At 49.5% G+C, this 21,636-nt stretch overlaps 1 protein-coding gene across 1 annotated transcript in view; it reads left to right on the plus strand.

The window, feature by feature from the left end:
- Positions 1-21,636, plus strand: part of Pcsk6 (proprotein convertase subtilisin/kexin type 6) — a 98,112-nt gene that overhangs the window by 29,234 nt on the left and 47,242 nt on the right. The window contains exons 3-7 of the mRNA XM_070042669.1: positions 8,718-8,828; positions 9,855-9,998; positions 10,569-10,645; positions 12,533-12,621; positions 19,399-19,571. Coding sequence (XP_069898770.1) covers positions 8,718-8,828; positions 9,855-9,998; positions 10,569-10,645; positions 12,533-12,621; positions 19,399-19,571 — 594 coding nt within the window. The remainder of the gene's footprint in view (positions 1-8,717; positions 8,829-9,854; positions 9,999-10,568; positions 10,646-12,532; positions 12,622-19,398; positions 19,572-21,636) is intronic.

The raw sequence follows: 21,636 nt of genomic DNA on the forward strand, positions 1-21,636 counted from the left end.
AGATGCATAGAAAGAGACAACATTGTGCAAATCCCAAGATTTTTCACACACACACACACACACTGAACACACACACACACACACACACACACACACACACACACACACACACACACACACACACACACACACATACACACACTGATCTTGGGGCTAGAACTTAGGACCTGGGCACTGTTCCCTTAGTTTTTTTGGTTCCAAGCTGGCATTCTACCACTTGAACCACACCTCTGTTTCTGGCTTTGTGGGGGGAGTTAATTGGAGATAAGAGTCTCACAGACTTTCCTGTCTGGGCTGGCTTCGAATTACGATCCTGAGTAGCCAGGGCTACAGGCGTGAGCTGCCAGCACCCAGCCATTGTGAGCGAGTGTAAATGCAGAAATTGGACCCGGACACTGGTGAGTCCAACGTAAAGCAGGGGCAGGAGATGGTGAGCGATGTAGGCAGGTGACATGGGACGGGAGGCTCAGTCTTGTACTTCTTCATGTCAGAGCTGCTTATATCTCTGAAGGACAGTGTTTACTTTGTGTTCCTGGAGGAAAAGGAAGGAAGTATATACTTCCCAGGCAAAGGCTCTGGCAGTTAAACCTTTTTTCAAATTAAAAATCAAAATCCCTTTTGCACAGTTTCCTAATAAAGCTCCTGGCATGGCTGCTATCAAAGCATCCTGCTAATAAAGAAGAAAGAGGAAAAAATATAAACAGCCGGACATCCCAGCCCAGCCTGGAGCCTCCACGTGATTGGCTGATTGTCTCCTACAATTCTAATTAAATTTTTGCCCCAGAGAAAAACATATAGACATCTGAACCAATTATGAATTCAGAATCTCAGCCGCAGTACCTCTTTTACATGCGGCTAGTTTCCAGACGAGCCTGATCAATTAGTATTTACTTTGCCTAGTTATTTCCAATTAACTGTTTGGCCAAATTAGCTGTTTTTATGTAAGCCTTTAGTGTTTTCTTGTGTGGCAGCGAGCTGAACCGTTTTCCTACATTTGTGTGCCTCAACATCTGGAGACTTGGGTAATTAATATTATTAACAAAAGGAAAAGATGATTTAATATTATCCAGAGGCATTGGAATGTGAGCTTGTTGGTGTATTGGAATGACCAAACTGGAAATGAATGTTATAGGATAAAGTTCAATCGGATACAGATGGCGTTTTATTTTAATTAGCTCCAGTCTCCATTGTATAAAAGTGCTTTGATAAGTGGCAGGATTTACAACATTGTGTAAAAACTGATAGGGTGTGTATTTATCTAAATCCACACTCTTCCTCCCGCTCTTCTTCCTCCTCCTCCTCCTGCTCTCCCTCCTCCTGCTCTTCTTCACTTCCGCTTCTTTCCACTCTTCTTCTTCTCCTCCTCTTCCTCCTCCTGTTCTTCCTCACCTCCTCCTGCTTCTACTCCTCCGTCTCCTCTTGCTCTTCCTTTCCTCCTCCTTTTCCTGCTCTTCCTCTTCTCTTCCTCCTACTCTTCCTTGTACTCCTCCTCCTGCTCTTCCTCTTCTCCATTTCCTCCCTTCCTCTCCTCCTCCTCCTCTTGTTCTTCCTTTCCCCCTCTTCTTTTCCTCCTCCTGCTCTTCCTCTTCATCCTCCTCCTCCCCTTCTTCTTCTTCCTCTTCCTCCTGTTCTCTCCTCCTGCTGACACTTTCGTCCTTGCCTCCTCCTCTACTGCTTCTGCTTCTTGTTCTTCTTCTCTTTCTCTTCTCCTCCTCCTCTTCCTCCTTCTTTTCCTCCTCTTCTTTCTTTCCTATTCCAGCTGCTCTTCCTTCTGCTGCTCCTCCTTCCTCCTCTTCCTCTCCTCTTCCTCATTTCCTCTCCCTCTCCCTTTCCCTCCCCTCATAACGGAGGAGGAGAACCTCATGGATGTTAGACAAGCACTGTACCACTAAGCGTGTGCACGCGCGCGGGCGCACACACACACACACACACTATTATCAGTGATCTCACGCTGCCAGCGCCATGATTTTCCTGGTGCTGTGGTGATCACCTTTCCTGGCTTTCCGTGTCTTGGGGAAGGGCCGCCTTGCAGCGATGGCCGGAGCGGCGCTGGATCACGGGCGGAATGTTCTCCGCGCACACTGTGCTCTCTGGGTTTTCCAAGGGCTGTCATTTAAGCTAACTGAAAGCATTTGTTTTTTAACTTGTTCTTTTGCCAAAGGTCTGGAAGAAGGGTGGATGTGAGCGATGTCTCAGCCAATGGCTGAAAGGCCTCACGGGTTTTTTTTTTAATTGCTTGTTCAGATTCTGCTCCAAGCTGGCTTCTAGTTAGACGTTGCTGCCGGAGTCTTCCAAATCTTACATTTTAGCCCGATGAGTCGAGTTCAGCCCTTTCCCTCTCTTCTGTGCTCAGCCCGATGGAGGATGGGAATGGCTGGATAAGGGTATTATTGGGGGACCCCACCCCGCCCCGGTGGTTCTTCCCGGTCAGTGGGAGCCTTTGGTTTGATGTGCACGTCTATGCTTTAAGCCTCCACAGTGGAAAATTTGATTTCAGGGCCTAGAGTCGGTATTCCCTCTTGCAGGATGGGACTTTACCCTCCGCCCCGCCCAGAGTTTAATTAGAGCTCAGGTTTCAGTCCAATAGTGAGGTCACTTTTTTCAGCAGATCTTTCCATTAACCACAGATGGAATTTTATCTGACAGTTGTGTGCACTGGAGCTGCAGGAAGTGCAAACAAACAAGACGTTCCTGGCGAGGTACAGGGGCACACACACGGACAATGAGTGACCAAACCCCAGCTCAGGGACTGGATGCAGAGCACGCAGCTGCGGTCGCCAGGGCTAGATCTGAGCTGACCTCCCCCGAGGTCTCCTAGAGAGCTGCCACTGCCCATACACTGTGGTCTTCTTCTCTTTTCAATCCAGCGTGACCTAATCTAGTGGTGTGGCTACTGTGCTTTGGTGGCTCATGCCTGTCATCCTAGCTACTCAGGAGACCCAGATCTGAAGATCATGGTTCCAAGCCAGCCCAGACAGAAGAGTCTGGGAAACTTTGATCTCCAATGAACCACCAAAAAGCTGAAAGTAGAACTGTAGTTCAAGTGGTAGAATGCTAGCCTTAAGCCAAAAAATCTCAAGGACGGCTCCCAGGCCCTAAGTTTAAGCCTCAGGACTGGCGCGCACACACACAAGAGTTTGAATTTTACAATATATACCTTGAGTGACAGAGATTTATCTTTGCACCTTCATGTAGGTATTTCAATGGCTTCACGGGGCCAGCACATTGCCAGCTCTGTGCTCTGTCTCTGTCTCCCAAGGTGGCACCCACCTAGCGCTGTTCTGTGGCTTCAACTGGGTAGCTCCCTTCTGTTCCATCAGTGCTGACCCTGCCCGTGTCCTGCGTACCTCTCACCTGACCCACAGCATGGCCCTCCTGATGCCCTCCTCCTCAATCCCACAATGCACTCTGCACATGGTAGAGGGGGAGGGGAAGATCGTATAAAATGCACCAGGACACCAGTCCCTGGGATGTCCTGCTCCGACTTCTTCACCCTCTTTGGTCATCTGTGGCCCCTGACCCCACCTATGCTGGTGAGACTGGTTAATTCAGTTTGTTCAGGATCTGGTCAGTGACACAGAGACAGGGCTGGCCCCTGGGGCCCTGCAGATCATTCCTGGCAGCGATGTCTATGGCCAGCTGGGAGCAGGCAAAGGAGGGAGGCTGGGAAGGCTAGCTGGCCTGGCCCGTGGGTGCTCTGAGGAAGAGAAGCCCGAGTTGCCAAGGAAATTGTCAAGGCAATCACTTGCCGAGATAATAAGAAGTTCGTGTGTACTGTACCGGGACTTGAACTCAGGGCCTCTGGCTCTTGCTGGGCTTTTTCAAGTCAGGCTAGCACTCTACTACATGTTTTCACTTCTGGCTTTTTTGCTGGTTAATGGCAGTTAACAGTCTCTCAGCTTTGTCAGCTCGGGCTGGCTTCAAGCTGAGATTGTCAGATCTCAGCTTCCTGATTAGCTGAGATTTTAGGCACCTAACTTCAAATATGCAGTTCTTGTGAGCAGAGGCCACAGCGCATTTGCGTTTGCTCCTTTACAGGTCTGGCAGCTACCCAGTAAAGAGATGGATGTTTAGGAAATATTGATGGAAATGTAGCTCACTTTTCACTTGCAAGTTATCTCAGTCATCCTTAACCTAGCACCTTATTTCTGTGTAACTATTTCGGTTATAAATTGTGGGCTATCTTGGTTGATTGGAGTGTTGACTAGTGTCTGACTTCACAGGTGTGTTAGAGAGCTATGGTGACAAAGTCCTCGGCTGGGAGACTCAAAACAGTAGATACAGCCAGGCGCTGGTGGCTCACGCCTGTAATCCTAGCTACTCAGGAGGCTGAGATCTGAGGATCGAGGTTCAAAACTAGTCCAGGTAGGAAAGTCCATGAGACTCTTATCTCCAATGAACCACCAGAACACCGGAAATGGAGCTGTGGCTCATAGTGGTAGAGCACTTAGCCTTGAGCAAAAGAGCTCAGGGACAGCACCCAAGCCCCGAGTTTAAGCCCCACAACGGTAGACATTTGTTGTCTTCAGTGGAGTCAGAGAGGAAGTCATGGTCAGGGCTGGATTCTTCGACAGGCTTCTTGCTGTCCTGCTGGGTCCTTACACAGTCCCTCCCAGTGTGCATCGGTGTCCAAATCTCCTCTTCTTCTTCTTCTTCTTTTTTTTTTTAAATAAGTTTTTTTTATTGTGAAAATACTGTACAGAGGGGTTACAATTACCTGAGCAAGGTACTGAGTACATTTCTGATCCAGCATTGTTGTCTCCTCCTTCGCTTTTCCCCTCCTCCCTTCCCTCCCCACCTCCACAACTACCCTTCCCCCTCTCCTCCTCTTCTGAGAACACTGATCAGATTGGAGAGGGGCCTATCCTAATGACCTCATTTTAACACCGCTATCTGTACAGTCTGTCTCCAGGGACTGGGGGCGTGGCCCTGTGGTAGCACACGGCCCGGCCAGCGCCAATGCTCTGGTTCCACCCTGCTATCACATTCTCGGCCACTGGGGCTTAGGGGTGGATGTCACCGCAAGCCCTTGGGGAGGTGACGCTGCTCAGCCATAGCAGTCGAGGAAACTGGACTGTGGATGCTGTTCTGTGGTCTGGGATTGGAGGCCGCTGGGAGGGCTGGGGACGCCTCTTGTTTCTGTCAACGTCGTGAGAACGAGTTTAGGAGTGAATGAACGGCTTTCATTTCCCAAAGTGCTTTAAAAAAAAAAATGTAAGAAGAAGAATTGTGCCAGTACTGGGACTTGAACTCAGGGCCTTACATTCTCTGGTAGTTTTTTTTTTCTTTTTTCTTTGCTCAAAGGCTAGTACTCTACCACTTGAACCATACCTCCACTTCTGGCCTTTTTCTTAAAAAAAAAAAAACTGATTCATTGGAGATAAGAGTCTCTTGGATTTATCTGCCTGGGTTGGCTTTGAATTCTGATCCTCAGGTATCAGCCTCCTGAGTAGCTAGGATGACAGGCGTGAGTCCCTGGTGCCAGCAAAGTGGCCTTCACTTTGCTAAAGCCTGGGAGGGGGGGTTGGCAGGCACGATCTGTCTTCTTTGGGGACAGCTGTGTATGGTCTGAAGAGCCCATGCTGGGCTCAGCAGTCCCAGGTAGCAGGGGTTTCAAGGCAGTTTGACAGCTTGATTGAAATGTGTGCTCTGCTCTGGGAGCCTGCGCAGAGCCCTGGGGACAGGGCAGGGACTCCCAGAAAACCTTTCCTCCCCCTTGGCTTTCTTCAGACCCAACACTTGTGTAGGAATCTCCGGCTCGGGAGGAGTCGCTGGAGCTTCACCTGGGCACCGCTGCTCACGAGACGGCTTCGGATGCAGCGCCAGCCCGGATGTTTTGTTTTTTTCTCCTTCTCTTTGTGACATTGTCTCTGGGGAGAAAGTTTCAAAACATGTTTGTCACTGCTTGTCACAGCCAGGAGCAGGGTTGTCAGGCGAGCCGGCGAGCTCAGGGCACTCCAGGAAACAGGATGTGGCCCAAAGAGGCTCACTGACACGGTGTCAGCAAAGGTCAACAGCAGCACTGAGGTGACCTTTGACACTGGCGTGCCGTGTCCTTGACTGTGACCTTGACGAAGCTCCTCTACCTGCCTTGTGCCTTGGCGTCTTTATGAGCTGTCTTTTAGTCTTATCTTCAGAAGCACTTACCACAGAGGCCTCATTTGAACTTGACTCCATGGAAGGAAGTTGGAGAAGGGTTTATCTATAAAGCAAAATGTGGGGATGAGAGTGTAGCTTGTGTAGCATGTGCAAAGGTCCTGAGGACAATCCCCAGCACAGCAAAAAAAAAAAAAAAAAAAAAAGCGTTGCTATTTATGTCAAGTTGACATGATCATGAATTCTCTTTCCCCGGGCCTAGAACTTTCTAGGACCAATATGATGCCTGTGTAGTAGAAAATAGACAAATAGAAAATGGGTAAAAGGGCCAAGTACAACACTGGTGGTTCACTCCTATAATCCCAACTACTCAGGGGGTTAAGACATGGAGGATCGAAGTGTAAAGCCAGCCAGGTCAGAAAAGTCTCGGAGATTCTCTAATGAAACAGCAGAAATGTCAGGATGAGGACGTGACTCAGGTAGTCAAGTGCTAGCAAAAAAAAAAAAAAAAAATGATAAAAGGGAAAGAGTCTGAATAAAGTTTCATCTTAAAATAGCTCCAAAGAAATCAAAACCCTTCATTCCATTTGCTGATGGAAATGATTTGTATCTGGGCCAGAAGTGGCATTCGGCACTGAAAACCCAGCAAGTGGCACCCGCTGATTCCGAAGCATGGTTTTCAAAGCCTGTGTGTGGCTGCAGCATATTCAATCTGAAGTGTGTTCGTGTTGAACATCTGAAGCGTGACTTCCGTCTTCATCGAGGGAGCGCTTACAGGCTCTTCTGTGGTCAGCACCCACCTGAAGACGGGAGGCTGGAGTTTGTATCTGGGCAGCCTGGTCCCTTTTTACAGTCTCTTATATGGCCTTTCAGACTTTTTCCTGATCACAAATGCTAATCACATAAGAGAGATTCATAACATCCTGATAGCAATTTAAAATACTTAATTTAGCAGGAATGTTACTCCCCACCAACTGCCACTGTTAGTATATTTTGCAGGGTTCCCTTCTAGATTTTTCTCTCTGTGTTAGTATCATGTCTAGTCACCACCTGAAATTCTAACTAACATAAGAGCTTTATCATAATTTGACTCATGCGCTTGCTATAAGACCATTTTTGATCATGATTTGACCGGCTACATTCTTAATCTGTCTTCATTTCCTCCCTTACTTGCATTTCCTTCTTTGGAACTAGGGTCACTCGTCAATTTTTTGTCTTTGTTTTAAGAATAACTTCAGAAGCTGGGTGCTGGTGGCTCATGCTTATAATCCTAGCTACCTAGGAGGCTGAGATTCTGAGGATTGTGTTTGGAGGCCAGCCTGGGAAGGAACATCTGTGAGACTCCACCTCCAGTTAACCAGCAAAATGGTGAACTGGGAGCATGACTCAAGTGGCAGTGTGCCAGCTGTGAGCAAGCTAGCTGGCCAAGTAAGAGCCCTGAGTATGAGCTCTGGTACTGGCAGAAAAAAAAAAAAAAGAAAAAGACAATGCAAGAACTGCAGAAATGATCAGTATATCATTAGTTCCTCCTCTACATATAACAAATAAAGTATCATTTTTCAAATGTAGTCACTTTGAAATAAGAATGTCCATCGGGGCTACAGATACATTCTTGAAAAAAGAAGCCTGTAGCATCTACAGAGAGGCTACATAAAACCATGAGATTACTTTTATTACTTTTATTCTTTTTTTAGTAGCATGTATTAATTGTGCAGAGGGTTTCATTATGATTTTTCCACACATGCCTTGTTCAAATTTACTCCCTCTGTTACTTTCTTTGCCCTCCTTCTATTAAAACAATTGGTCTCATTATTCTCTTTTCATGCACTGTACAATGTAGTTCGATCATAATCATTCCCCACCCTTTCCTCTCCCCCTCCTGCTGGTTCAATCATCTTTAAACGTCCCACCCCTTCCCTCCTCCCATTCTTTACTGGTGTCATTTTTTTGGCTAGTCCTGGAGCTTGAACTCAGGGCCTGGGCACTGTCCTTGAGCTTCTTTTGCTCAAGGCAAGCACTCTACCACTTGGGCCACTTCTGACCTTTTCTGTGTCTGTGGAACTGAGGAATCGAACCCAGGGCTTCATGCATGCTAGACAAGCACTCTACCACTAAGCCACATTCCCAGCCCTGGTGTCATTTTCTCAAAGCTTTAAGTTGTTGTACAAAGGAGTTGCCATTTAACAAAGCAGTTTATGAATACAAGAACTCATTGCTCCCCTTCCCTCACTCGTCTTGATTTTGTACGATATACATTCATGTCACTTTCCCCTCCAACGGTCTGGATTCCACTTAGAAGAGAAGAAAACAAGCAATATTTATATTTCTCAGACTGGCTTATGTCATTTCACACCATGATTTCCAATTTCATCTATTCTTTCTGGGAACAACTGAATTTTATTCCTCTTTATGGCTGGATAATAAATACTGCATTATGTATACATACTACATTTTCTTTCTCTGCTCACCAGTGGATGGGCATCTTGATGGATTCATAGCCTGGCTACGGTAGATAATAGCCAGCAACTACCACGACTATTACCATTATTACTGCTCTAAACATGAGCGTGCGGTAATGAGATTGCTTCTGGAGTGAAAGAGTTCCTCCATTTCTTCTGTAGGTGAAATGGCTCCAGCAACAAGAAGTGAAGCGCAGGGTGAAGAGGCAGGTGCCCAGAGACTCACAGTCCCTTTATTTCAACGACCCCATTTGGTCCAATATGTGGTACCTGGTGAGTTGGGGTGTGGTCTCTCTGCAGGCTGTGTTTTTGAGGGAGGCTGACTTCTCCAGCCGTTCTAACTCCTTTACAGGTGCAGTGTAAAGCCTCTCCCCTTTGAATGGTAAATAATTGTGCGTCTTCGCTGACGTACTTGAGAGGTGAGGGAGGGCGGGAGGGATCAGGTAAGGGCAGGGAGGAGATGGAGGGAAGGAGGGAGTGTGGGCAAAACAGTGATAATATTCAGTGTACATATGTGGGAATGGAGCTAGGGAAACGAGGAATGGGTGGAGTTGGGAGAAATGGGGAGAATGATGGAAGGGGTGATGTGGATCAAGATGCCTTGGACCCACAGCTGACACGTTGGATTGAATCCCCTTTGCACCACTACTTAAAGACAATAAAATGATCATTGAAAGAAAGAACGAAAGTCCAGGAAGCTGGGTGCCAGTGATTAGGCCTGTCATCCTAGCTACTCAGGAAGCTGAGGGGTGAGAATCGAGATTCGAAGCTAGCTTGGGCAGACAAATCTGAGACTCTTATCTCCAGCTAGCCAGCAAAAGCAAGAACTAGAGGTGTGGCTCAAGTGGTAGAACACCAGGTTGAGAGAAAAAGCTGAGTGATAGCACAAGCTCTCAGTATACTGGCAAAAAGAAAAGGAAGGAAGGAAGGAAGGAAGGAAGGAAGGAAGGAAGGAAGGAAGGAAGGAAGGAAGGAAGGCAGGCAGGCAGGCAGGCAGACCAGGGAAGGCTGTGTAAGAAAGCAATATGATGGAGCCATAGGCTTGACTCAGTGGTGAAGACCTGTGCTAGACAGAGCACCTGGCAAGTGACAATCACCTAGAATGACAACAAATTCCTGGGTGCAGAGCAGCCAGGGAACACATCCTCACTGCGCTCCCCCGCCCCGCCCCAAACTCCTGGAGAAAGTCTCTGCTAGGGCAGAGGCTGCCATGGGCTCCCGCGTGCTTACCCAAACACGTGAGCGTTATATGTCACCAGGGTTCACCCCCCGCAGCCTGAGTGTTCTCTGTGCTAACAGCATTGCGGGGACAGGCACGGGCGCTGCCGGTCAGAGATGAACGTCCAGGCGGCGTGGAAGCGGGGCTACACGGGCAAGAATGTCGTGGTGACCATCCTGGACGATGGCATCGAGAGGAATCACCCGGACCTGGCCCCGAACTATGTAAGTCAAATCCCAGAAGTGCCATGCGGTGACAGTCAGCCGTGCACGGCATAAGATAGGTGCACATTGAAGCACCCCTTCTTTGCCCATCTGTCCTTACATCCTGTGAACGTAGGCAGAAAAGAAAATGTCACAGAGAGGGCTGGGGGCCATTCTGCCACCAGTGACTGCCCAAGAGAGCAGATGGCCCACCTCTTTGGGGAGTCACATGAGCATCTAGAAACTTCACGTGGACAATTGCAAGGTTAAAACATGGGCTGAGGGCTCACACCTGTAATCTTGGCTACTCAGGAGGCTGAGATCTGAGAATCGAGGCTCAAAGCCAACTCAGGCAGACTCTTAATCCAATTAACCAACAAAAAGCCGGAAGTGGAGGAATGGCTCAAGTGGTAGAGCACCAGCCTTGAGTAAAGAAGCCAAGTAAAAGCGCACACATACAATACATGAGATGGTTGTTACAATACAGAAACTGTGTGTAGTTATTGTTTATTTTCCAATAGGCCTAAAAAAAAAAAGATAGTTTAACAGGACTATGTGGTCTCTCTCCACTGACCAAGATCTAATTCCCAGGATCCTTCTGCAAGCTATGATGTCAATGGAAATGACTACGACCCATCGCCCCGCTATGATGCCAGCAACGAGAACAAGTAGGTCCCTGAGCCCCACCCCACCCTCACCTCTCTGTTCCTCTCCCTGCAGCATGGCAGCCATTGAGTTCCCACAGAGGCGTGGGACAGGTGCCAGACTAGGGTCCTGTTCCACCTGCCTGAGGCCATTGGGAACTTAGCTCAGGTTTGGAAACGTTTCAGGCATTTTGGGGGCTCTGGCGGAGTTTGCCTCTTTCTCTAGGGTTGTCATCTCTGGTGATCGGCTAGAAATGGATCATGTTGTAGGCATTGTTCTCCTCCCCTATCTTGTTGGAATGTTTTTTTAAACGGCCTTTACCTTGCTCAGGGCTGATGGCTCACACCTGTCATCCTAGCTGCTCAGCAGGCTGAGATCTGAGGATCGAGGCTGAGCACCATCACCAGCCAGGAAAGTCTGTGAAATTCCGATCTCTAATGAACCGCCAAAAAGCCAGAAGTGGAGCTGTGGCTCAAATGGTAGCATGACAGTCTAGAGCAAAAAAACCCCCAAAACCTAAGGACAACCCCCAGACCCTGAGTTCAAGCCCCAGTACTGACACTTAAAAATCAACAAATCGAAGAAAGCTTCCCCTCAAGCCTCCCTGTTCTATGCCCGGTCCCTGCAGAGCTGCAGACACCCAGGCTTCGGGCTGCTTTCCCTAACTCACATCCCAAGGTGCCCTTCATGCCCAGCAGTGAGGACGCCTGGGGCCCAGGGGCCTGTGTCCCGCTCACACATCCAGGGGCAGAGACATGTGATCCACGGTCCAGGGGCGGTGATCCTTGAAGGGCAGGGCAGGATTGAATCCCTGCACAAGCCATGGCGCTGTGTGGCACCCACCCCCTCCCCCCCAGAGCAAGCGTGGCCTTGGGGCTGTGAACGCCCAGAGAAGGAAGGGTGACTTCCCTCCCCTGGCCTTTGTTAGCCGCTGCTCTAAATGTGAATCCACAACTTTCGCCCCCGGTGGACTGTGCTCAAAGATGGACTGCCTAGAGTCCGCTCTGCCTTGACCTGTGCTGGAGGAACTGGCCTTGTGTGGCGTTTCAGAGTATGAGGTCATTATTGAGGAAAGCAATTATTTTTCTTTGGTAATTTCTTTATCATACATCAGCAGCTATTGAGTGTTCAACTTTGTGTGTGTGTGTGTGTGTGTGTGTGTGTGTGTGTGTGTGTGTGTGTGTGTGTGTGTGTGTGTGTGTGTGTGTGTGTTGGCACTGAGACTTGAACTCAGGGTCTGGGCGCTGCCCCTAAGCTTTTTTCCCAAGGTTAGTGCTCTGCCACTTGAGCCACACCTCTCCACTCCTGGCTTTTTCGGTGATGCATTGGAGATAAGAGTCTCATGGGCTTCACCTGCCCACACTGGCTTTGAACTGCAGTCCTCAGATCTCAGTTTCCTGAGTAGCTAGGATGACAGGCATGAGCCACCAGCACCTGGCAAGTATTTAACTTACAGGCATCTTCCTTGTGGGTTCCTTGGGGGATAGAAATGCCTGGTCCTGGCGTGGTGCCATGAGCACCCAAAACAGAAGTATGGTTTGTGCCACGTGATGTTAGTGACAAGAGGGACAGAGCCTAGGCAGCTCCAGGCACAGCACAGCAGTGACCTGATGACAGCTTCTAGGAGGCAGAATCGGGCTACGGGCACAGGAGCCCCAGACTGACTGGGGTGAGGGTTCGCAGCTCGGCATCGCCTGAGTGAGCCGGCCTTCTGCACCAGGCAGACAGGGCCCCGCAAAGCATGCTGGGTGCTCCCACAGCCATGGATGATGCTCAGGAGATGCAGAAGCTGCACCAGCATCCCCCCCCCTCACAGAACTGAGCAGTGCGTGGAGTTATGTATGGGCAGGTTCAGACCTGGGGCTTCATTTTCTCTTCTTGTTTTGACCCCCCTTTTTTTTCTTTTTCAGACATGGCACTCGTTGTGCGGGAGAAGTCGCTGCTTCAGCCAACAACTCTTACTGCATCGTGGGCATAGCATATAATGCTAAAATAGGAGGTAAGCGTGAAGCTGGGAGCCCAGGGCTGCCCCCCCCCCCCAGCGCAGGGCTCAGGCTCTGCAGCCTCTGCGACCCTTTGACCGTAGCCATAGCTGTAGCTCTGACCAGAAGCAGTGAAGTCAGCTGTGCCGAAGCCCAGGCGGCCAGCGCAGAGGCCCAGGCCTCGACCTGGTGCAGTGGATCCCTGTCTTGTCGGAAGACCCAGCTCAAATGCCATCAGCTGGGAGCCCTCTGTCACTCGCAAGGCCTGGCCAGCCCAAGGCAGCTGCTCACCTGCTCGGCCATCAGTCTGTCTCTTCTGCTGTGGTCCTCTCCCACGCCACACCTTTGATGGCCCTCTGTCAGTTCCCAGACAATCTTGTCTTGGGACCGTGGTTTCTCCTACTGACTCCCCTCAAGCCTGCGGACCCACTTCTCCTGCCTCTGTCCCAGGCTTGGCATTACCCAAATGCCATTTGTCAGAGTGCCCTCCACAGTGCGGCTCTCAGGACTGGCTGGCTGGTATAGCCAGGTAAGGTGGCAAGGTGAAGACGGTGAAGGAGACGACAAAGAACAGCCCACGGACACTGTGTGAGAAATACAGCTCGTTACTAAATAGCAGAGGGCTGGTGCAGAATTGTGGACGTAAGGTTAAAGAATCTGGAGCAGGGGGTGGCTGGGAAGGTGGCTCAGTGGTAGAGCGCTTGCCATGCCTGAATGAGGCCCTGGTTTGATTCCTCAGCACCCCATAAGCAAAAAGAAAAAAGCGGGAAGTGGTGCTGTGGCTCAAGTGGTAGAGTGCTAGCCTTGAGCTGAAGAGCTGAGGGACAGCGCCCAGGTCCAGAGTTCAGGCCCCATGACTGGACCCCCCCCCCCAAAAAAAAAAAAGAATCTGGGGGGGGAAACCTGCAGGCAGGGCTTAAAATAGGAACTTTTTGAAGTTAATGCATTGAAGATCTTTTTGTTGTTGTTGTTTATGGTTGTACTGGTATTGAGCCCAGGGCCTTACAGTCTCACTTGGATTTTTTGCTCAAGGCTAACGCTCTACCACTTGAGTCATACCTCCAATACTGGCTTTATTGAATGGTTAAGGTGGAGATAAGAGTCACATGGACTTTCCTGTCTGAGCTTGCTTTGAACTGCCATCCTCAGATCTCAGCCTCCTGAATAACTAGGATGATGGGTGGGAGCCACCGGCTCCTGGCTTAAAGCCTAGAGAGATCTTTAAAGACAACCCAGGAAGCCCCTGAGTCCTCTTCCTCCCCCCCTTGTGGCTCACCCCAATAAAACAGCTGAGCAAGTGTGCAAGGTCCTGAGTTCAGTTCCCAGTACTGGCCAGCCCAAGCAGCAAAGTGGGAGACTCTTATCTACAATTAACCACCAGAATATAGGAAGTAGGAGTTATGGTTCAAAGTGGTAGAGTGCCAGCCTTGAGCAAAAGAATACAAGGACAGTACCCAGGTCCTGAATTCAAGCCCCATTACCAACCCAAACAAACAAACCAAATCTGAACCTGCTATTCTAGGACTTCTTGGGCAAGCGATAGGTGGTCAAATGCTTATTTGTGAAGAACAGGAGGCTAGGAGACATCCAAACTCTGGGAAAGCATGTGGCCAGAATGATTTCCCAACACTGTTTGCCATGCTTTTCATCTTCAAAAAAGCCAGAGGGAGGTGTGTGAGAAAGGGAGCATTCACGTATTTAGGATTTTTGTGCCTGTGCTGGTCCTAGGGTGTGGTACTCTACCCCTTGAACCACACCTTTACTTCTGGCTTTTTGGTAGTTGATTGGAGATAAGAGTCTCTTGGACTTTCCTTCCTAGGCTGGCTGTGAACCACAACCCTCCAATCTCAGCCCCTTTAGTAGCTGGGATTATAGGCAGGAGCCACCAGTGCCCGGCAATGTGTTTAGATGTTAATAAGCAGCTATTTCCCCCAGCACTGACCAGCGGCCAGCAGAGAGTGGGTAAATATTTTCAGTAAAAACCTGCTGCTCCAACATTAGCTTCAAATGCGAGCGGCTCTTGGGAAATGCCAAAGAGAAGAAAAACAGTAGTCATTTCTTTAATGAAAAAAGAAAGCTCCATTTACTATAAATTGCTGGGGACAAAAATCATCTGGACAAGTCACGTAGATGGCAGATTAACTCCCTGTTGTTTCGCGCACTTACGGATTGCTTCGCTGCCTGCTGGGTTCAGAGCTCACAGAGGGCTAGAGAAACAGGGCCGCTCTGTTCTGAGGACCTGGCTCTGGGCAAGGGCTGTGGGACCGTGAAGGAAGGGCGAGGGGGCTTCCTTAGGTCTGAGCACTTTGTGGTTGAGTAGACAAGTCAGAACGTTGCTGGGACTCAGTCTCCCAATAGATAATTACAGGCGCCGCAGAAGTTCAATCAGAAGATGGTTTGACTGACTTTCAATACTACATGCATTCCTATTGAATTACCCAAACACACACCACACATGTATGTGTGTTTATACATATAGTTGTGTTTAGACAATTTAATATATAATATAAATAATATATGTATATAGCAATATATTATATATGTATGTGTGTGTGTATGTGTGTGTATGGGTATGCTAGTACTAGGGCTTGAACTCAGGAACTCAGGGCCTTGTTCACCTGGCTTTCAAGGCTGGCACTCTGCCACCTGAGCCACAGCTCCACTCCTGGCTTTTTGGTGGTTAGTTGGAGGTAAGAGTCTCACAGATTTGCCTCAAACAATGATCATCAGATCTCAGTCTCCTGCATAGCTAGGATTATAAGCAGGAACCACTAGTACACAGCTACCCAATAATCTTTTTTAAAAAAACTTGTTAGAATAAAGGTGATATACAGAGGGGTCACAGTTACAAAGCCAGGTAGAGAGTGCAATGTCACCCCTGCCCTCACTCTCTCCGTTTTTCTCTCCTGTCTCCCCCCCACAAGTTGTAGAGTTCATTTTCAACATAGTCTAGTGACTATCACTGCCCAATAATCTTTTAAGTACCCTGTGAGAATTTGCTGAAATAAATGATTCGAGAAGTCTCCTGATAAAGGTAAAATAAAGCAAAATAAATACAATAAAAATAAAGGTCCCCCTAGGGACCTGCCACTCCTTCTCCCCCAGTTTCTAAGCCACAGGATCGTCTAGGGCCAGACAAGCCTAACACGTGCAGTCTCTGAGGAAGCTCATCCTCAAAGAAATGGGAAGTTCCGTGGCACACGCCTAGAAGCCCAGTAATTTGGGAGATGGGGAGATGGTGAAGGGAGGCTCATGGCTGGAGGCCAGCTTGGGGTGGGGTAGGGAAGTAAGCTAGTAAAAACCCTATGTAGAAGAAAAAAACGTGAGCCAAGTGTGGTGGTCCAAGGTTACAATCCCAGCTAGCTACATGGGAAATGTAGATGGGAAGATTACAGCCTAAGACCACTCCACCCCTTCCGCTCCCTAGCTACAATGGAAGACTCTATCTGAAAAATAACTAAAGGAAAAACAAGGCTGGAAGCCACGGCTCAAGTTGTGGAGCTCTGCCTAAGCCAGTGTGAAGCCCTGACTTGAAAACCAAGTACCACCAGAGAAAAAAAGAAGAAAATAAAAAAAGAGGAATAGGAAAAATAAGCAAACACATGCCCCCGCCCCCCAGGAGTCGGTCACCCTGCCCTAACCAGCCTGAGGAGGAGGAGGGCAGGAGAGACACACGACGCACCCACCCTTGCTTATTGAGAAATAATGGGTTTTGCCTTCAGCAAATCAATGGCGATGCCAGAGCCACGAAGAACAGTTCACGGGATCCAATCTCAGCTTCCGGTCTATGACTTGTTCTGCTCACTAATCCCGAATTTAATGAATCCACAGAGAGTTGTTTGCACAAGACAAGTGCATTCTGCTGTATGAATTTGTTTTTGTTTTTAAATTCTGGCCGGGCACCCATGCCTTATGCCTGTACCACCAGAATCCTAGCTACTCAGGAGGCTGAGATCTGAGGATCATGGTTTGAAGCCAGCCTGAGCAGGAAAGTCCATGAGACTTATCTCCAATGAGTCATTCAAAAAAATAAACTGACAAAAAAAACAAAGCTGGAAGTGGAGCTGTGGCTCAAGTGGTAAAGCACCAGCCTTGAGCAGAAAAGTTCAGAGACAATGCCAAGGCTCTGAGTTCAAGCCATAGGACTGGCGTGAAAAAAATTTTTTTTAATCTGACAATTCTTATTACCCACTCAAGACAGTAAACAGGGCAGTCTCTAGCTCTAACTATGCCCCATGCCACTACCTTGTTTGAGTGGACTGGTACTGGGTGGCGTCTGGCCAAGTCTTTCTTGGCTTCCTGCACTAGCCTTCATCTCCATCAGGTACAAAATGCAGCTGTAGCCAATGATGTGCCACCAAGGTGTGGGCGTGGCCATCACACCCTGGCCAATGAGAGGTGGCCCACCTCAGGTGGGGTCGAGTTCATTGGGTTTTCTGACTCTGTGTGTGTGTGTGTGTGTGTGTGTGTGTGTGTGTGTGTGTGTGTGTGTGTGTGTGTGTGTGTGTGTGTGTGTGTGTGTGTGTGTGTGTGTGAACTCAGAGTCTGCTCTTCCTTGGTATCTTCACTCATGGCTGGTGTTTTACCACTTGAGCCATACCTCTACTTCAAGCTTTCTGCTGGTGAATTGGAGCTGAGAGTCACTACGATTTCTCTGCCTGGGCTGGCTTGGAATCATTATCCTCAGATCTTTCAGCCTCCTGAAAGATCATGCTTGAGCCACTGGTACCTAGGACTTCTTGGTCTTCTCTACTCTGAAGCTTTGGCATTTAGGGCGTTTGCTCACCCTGAAGAGATTGTCTCTTCTGGCAATAGCCGATTCCTAGGGATAGTAAAGGAGTCACGTAAGAGTGAGTCCTGTGCAAAGCAATCAGTGCAGAGTCCACACTGCCAGCTACTTCCTGTAATGGACTCTCCTGACCACCAGTCCTCTGGCCTCTGGGGCCCAGCATCAGATGACCTCGTGCCTAATCTGTAGATCCTGCTGAATATTCCCAACCAGGCAGGCTCCAGCCTGGTCAGCCCGCCTTGCCCAAGGAAGTCACAACAAAACTCCATGTTTCCCCTCCATCCTGTCCTCCTGGCCCCCTCCCAGAACTTCCCATGAGGCCTTGCGAGGTGTCCTGTGCCCTGCCCTCTGGGGACGAGTGAGTCACCAGTGGCCCTGTCTCCTCCTCACAAAGCCAGAGAAACCTAAACAAGAACGAAAACCACGCTGCTCTCCCACAGTCAGATTTATTTCCAAATCATAAAGACCAGCAGATGCTGAGACCGACTCTGTCATGCTCTCTACACGTGGGAAGAGGGCCAGGGCCAAAGATGAGCTCCCCAGGGGCTGAGCCACTCTGAGCTGGCAGAATGGACCATGGCAGAATGGCCTGCTATGGTCAGAGGGAGCACGCGCCCCTCTGTTCACCCCCATGTGCAGGAGGTACCCCCTGAGGGAGTATGGGGCTGAGATGGAAGAAGCCAGGGAAGTAAGACTTCACCCTGCCCTGAAGAACCCCAGAGACAAAGCTCCCCACTGCAGTGGTACATGGGCATCTCAGGGGCCCCGGCCCGAGCGGCCAGAGGCATGGAGGAGCTAGCTTCACCTGCCCTTGCGGGGAGGAGCTGCAGCAAGGAAGCTTGGGGTATGGGACATAGCCCCCCAAGGCCCAATAAAGGGGCTGTGGCTGTTTCTCATCTACTTCCTGATGGCTCTGGCAGAGCCATGGGGTGCTTAGGCCCAGTGGGCAAATCCTTTGATGAGAATGTGTGTGGGGGGGATAAAAGAGGGAGGCACTGGTTCCTAATACCAAGCCAATCTCCCCTCCCCCCAAAAAATTAACTTCCAGTGCATTTGAAATGTGCTGGAGACCTTTGAAGATTAATCTAGAGCTTAAACGGTTCTCTTAAAACACTCACCAGCTTAAACTGCTTAATGGAATCACTAATGAGACTGAATTCTGTGACTCCAAATTAACATAATTAATCACTGTGTGCTGCGGATTAATTTGGCTGTTATGTACTTAACAGTTCCATGCTTGTGGAAGGAAAAGAACATGATTCCGTTCCCCAATCCAAATATGGAGCAAACAAAAAAACAAAAAAAAAACAACCAACAGAAATTTGGTCAGGGCTGTTTACTTTTCTTCCCAGAAACAGCTTGAGATGCAGGATGCACATGCAGATGCAGGGTAAGAAAACAGCTGGGAAAATGCAAGATGAGAAAACAGCCTGGGAGGATTCAGGATGAGTACACAGCTAGGGGAGGGAGACTCAGGATGAGTACATATCCTGGGAGGACTCAGGATGAGTATACAACCCGGGAAGACTCAGGATGAGTATACAGCCAGGGGAGACTCAGGATGAGTATACAGCCTGGGAGGACTCAGGATTAGTATAGCAACTGGCTGGGTGGTAGCTGGCCCCACAACTGACCCCTCCCCCCAAAAAAGTCACAAGACTTTCCTGCCTCACTGGCTTCAAATCACAATCTTCATATCTCAGCCTCTTGAGTAGCTGGGATTACAGGTGTGAGCCACTGGAGCCTGGCATAACATCATGGTACTAGAGGGAGACTTTGCATCTTCTTCTGGAAGCAGTGCTTTTTCCTTTGTTGTTGCTATGCAACGGGAGCATCTCACGGTGTGGCCTGTAGTATCGTTTCTGGTCTTGCACACCAGCCAGCACAGAGGAGCGTGCTTCCTGAAATGACTTGGGAGGAGCCCCATGGCTCAGTGTGACCCAGCCCATAGTGGACATAGGGATCCAGGTACTGACCAATGCCCCCCCCCCCCGTGTGCTTTTAGGCATCCGCATGCTGGATGGCGACGTCACCGACGTGGTGGAAGCCAAGTCACTGGGCATCAAACCCAACTACATCGACATCTACAGCTCCAGCTGGGGGCCGGATGACGACGGGAAGACGGTGGACGGGCCCGGCCGACTGGCCAAACAGGCTTTCGAGTATGGCATTAAAAAGGTGGGAGTTACAGGAGAGCTCCTGGGGCGGGGGACAGGGAGAGACAGGAGGAACAGCTAAGAATCCAGGAGAACCAGCCACAGGGGGAAGCAGGCCTGGCCAGGGCTTCCTTCAGTACTCTGGGGAGCCTTGAGCCACCAGGGCTCAGGAGAGCAACAGTGGATCAGCTGGGGCAGAAGGTGTCACGCTTTCCTGGGAGGGGCAGCTTGGGATCCGCCCACCCAGCCCTCTGTGTTGGAATTCTTTTTATTTTATTTGCCAGTCCTGGGGCTTGAACTCAAGGCCTGGCTGCTGTCCCTGAGCTTTTTTTTTTGCTCGAGGCCAGCACTCTACCACTTTGAACCACAGAATCATTTCTGGTTTTCTGGTGGTTCCTTGGAGATAAGAGTCTCACAGCCTGCTCTGCCCCAGCTGGCTTCGAACCTGGATCCTCCTATCTCAGCCTCCTGAGTAGCTTGGATTACAGGCATGAGCCACCAGTGCCTGGCTTGGAGCAATTATGTGGGTCCATCACAAGTGTTTGCTAACCCAGTATCCTGCAGGAAGCCAGGGTCTGAGCCCCAAGCCCAGCTCCACCAGCAAGCCTCCCAATCTGGATTATTTAGATAGTACTTTTACCACATGCAAGAGGCTGGGGAAGGTTGGTAGGCGCCTCTCATCCATTCTGGATCGTGCGGCTTCGAGAGGCTGGAGGCTGAGACGGGATAAGTGGAAATGGACCATTTTCACACGCAGGGTGGCAAGGTAGAGTTGAGTGAGGACAGCTTCTTGGAGCGAGCAGACAAAGCTGTGGTGGCCCAGGGAGACACAGCTGGCTGAGGAGTGCTGGCAGGGAGGAGTTTCCACAGGAAGCCCAGGTGTTCTCTGAAGGACGGAGAGGCAGGGTTTGGGGGAGTCACGCGGCACGTGATATGATTTAAAACAGTTTGTGGAGGAGGGAGGGGCGAGGAGGGAAGGAGCAGAGGGGAGGAGAGGAGAGCAGACCGCAGACAGCACACACTTGGGACACTGGACCACTTTTTAAAAATCTCTGGGTCTCCAGGGAAGACACTGGGTGGCCTCCACTTGGCCGCTGGCCACCTGAGCTGGGCCGTGTGCAGGGCTGCGGGCTAGAGCAGGGCAGCACTGGCAGATTCAGGCCCCACCCTGGCCATCCGTCAGGGGCTGCGGAATAAATAAACCACATCTCTCCAGGACTCCACGCCCTCTCCCCCACCCCCCATCGCTTGGATCCCACACTTGATGACAAGTGAAGCATCTTAAAAATTAAGCTGAACTGCAGCTTCCGAGAGGGTAGCATAAGTTAGAGATTGCATTGTCATACAAAATGTAGCGTGTTGAATGGTGTCGATGAGGAACTCCTGGCTTTCCTAGGAGGTGATTTCTAAGGATGAGAAAGAGAGAGTTTAGGATTAGGGGTGTTACTTCCAGGAAGGGAAAAGGAATTATGGGTCATCCACTAAGGTTTGTGTAGATGGAACCCAGACAAGACTGAAAGCTTGAAACTGGGCACTGATACTCGTACCTATAGTCCTAGCTTTTCAGGAGGTTTGAGATCTGAGGATCCCAGTTCAAAGCCAACCAGGGCAGAAAAGGTCACGAGTCTCAAACCAGCAAAAAGCCAGAAGTGGAGCTGTGGCTCAAGTGGTAGAGCATCTACCTTGAGCAGAAAAAAAGTATGAGGCCCTGAGTTTCAGGCCCAATACACACACTCTCTCTCTCTTTCACACACACACACACACACACACACACACAGACACACACACACACACAGACACAGACACACACACACACACACACACACACACACACACACACACACACACACACACACACACACACACACACACACACACACACACACACGCTCTAAGCTTCAGAGAAAGGAACCTGGATTCCGATCAGCATCAGCTTCGTCCAGCTGTCAGGAAAGAAGAGACTTGGGCTCCCCTTTGTTGTCCCTTAAAATACTGAGGTCATTTAATTATTTTTTTTCAGTCTCTCTGAAGTGAAATATGTCACCCAGGGAGCCTGAAATCACAACTGTCTAAAAGCTGTCATGGAA

The sequence above is a fragment of the Dipodomys merriami genome, unplaced genomic scaffold (genome assembly GCF_024711535.1).
Source record: "Dipodomys merriami isolate MVZ:Mamm:240054 unplaced genomic scaffold, mDipMer1.0.p SCAF_33, whole genome shotgun sequence".
In the NCBI taxonomy this organism is placed as follows: domain Eukaryota; kingdom Metazoa; phylum Chordata; class Mammalia; order Rodentia; family Heteromyidae; genus Dipodomys; species Dipodomys merriami.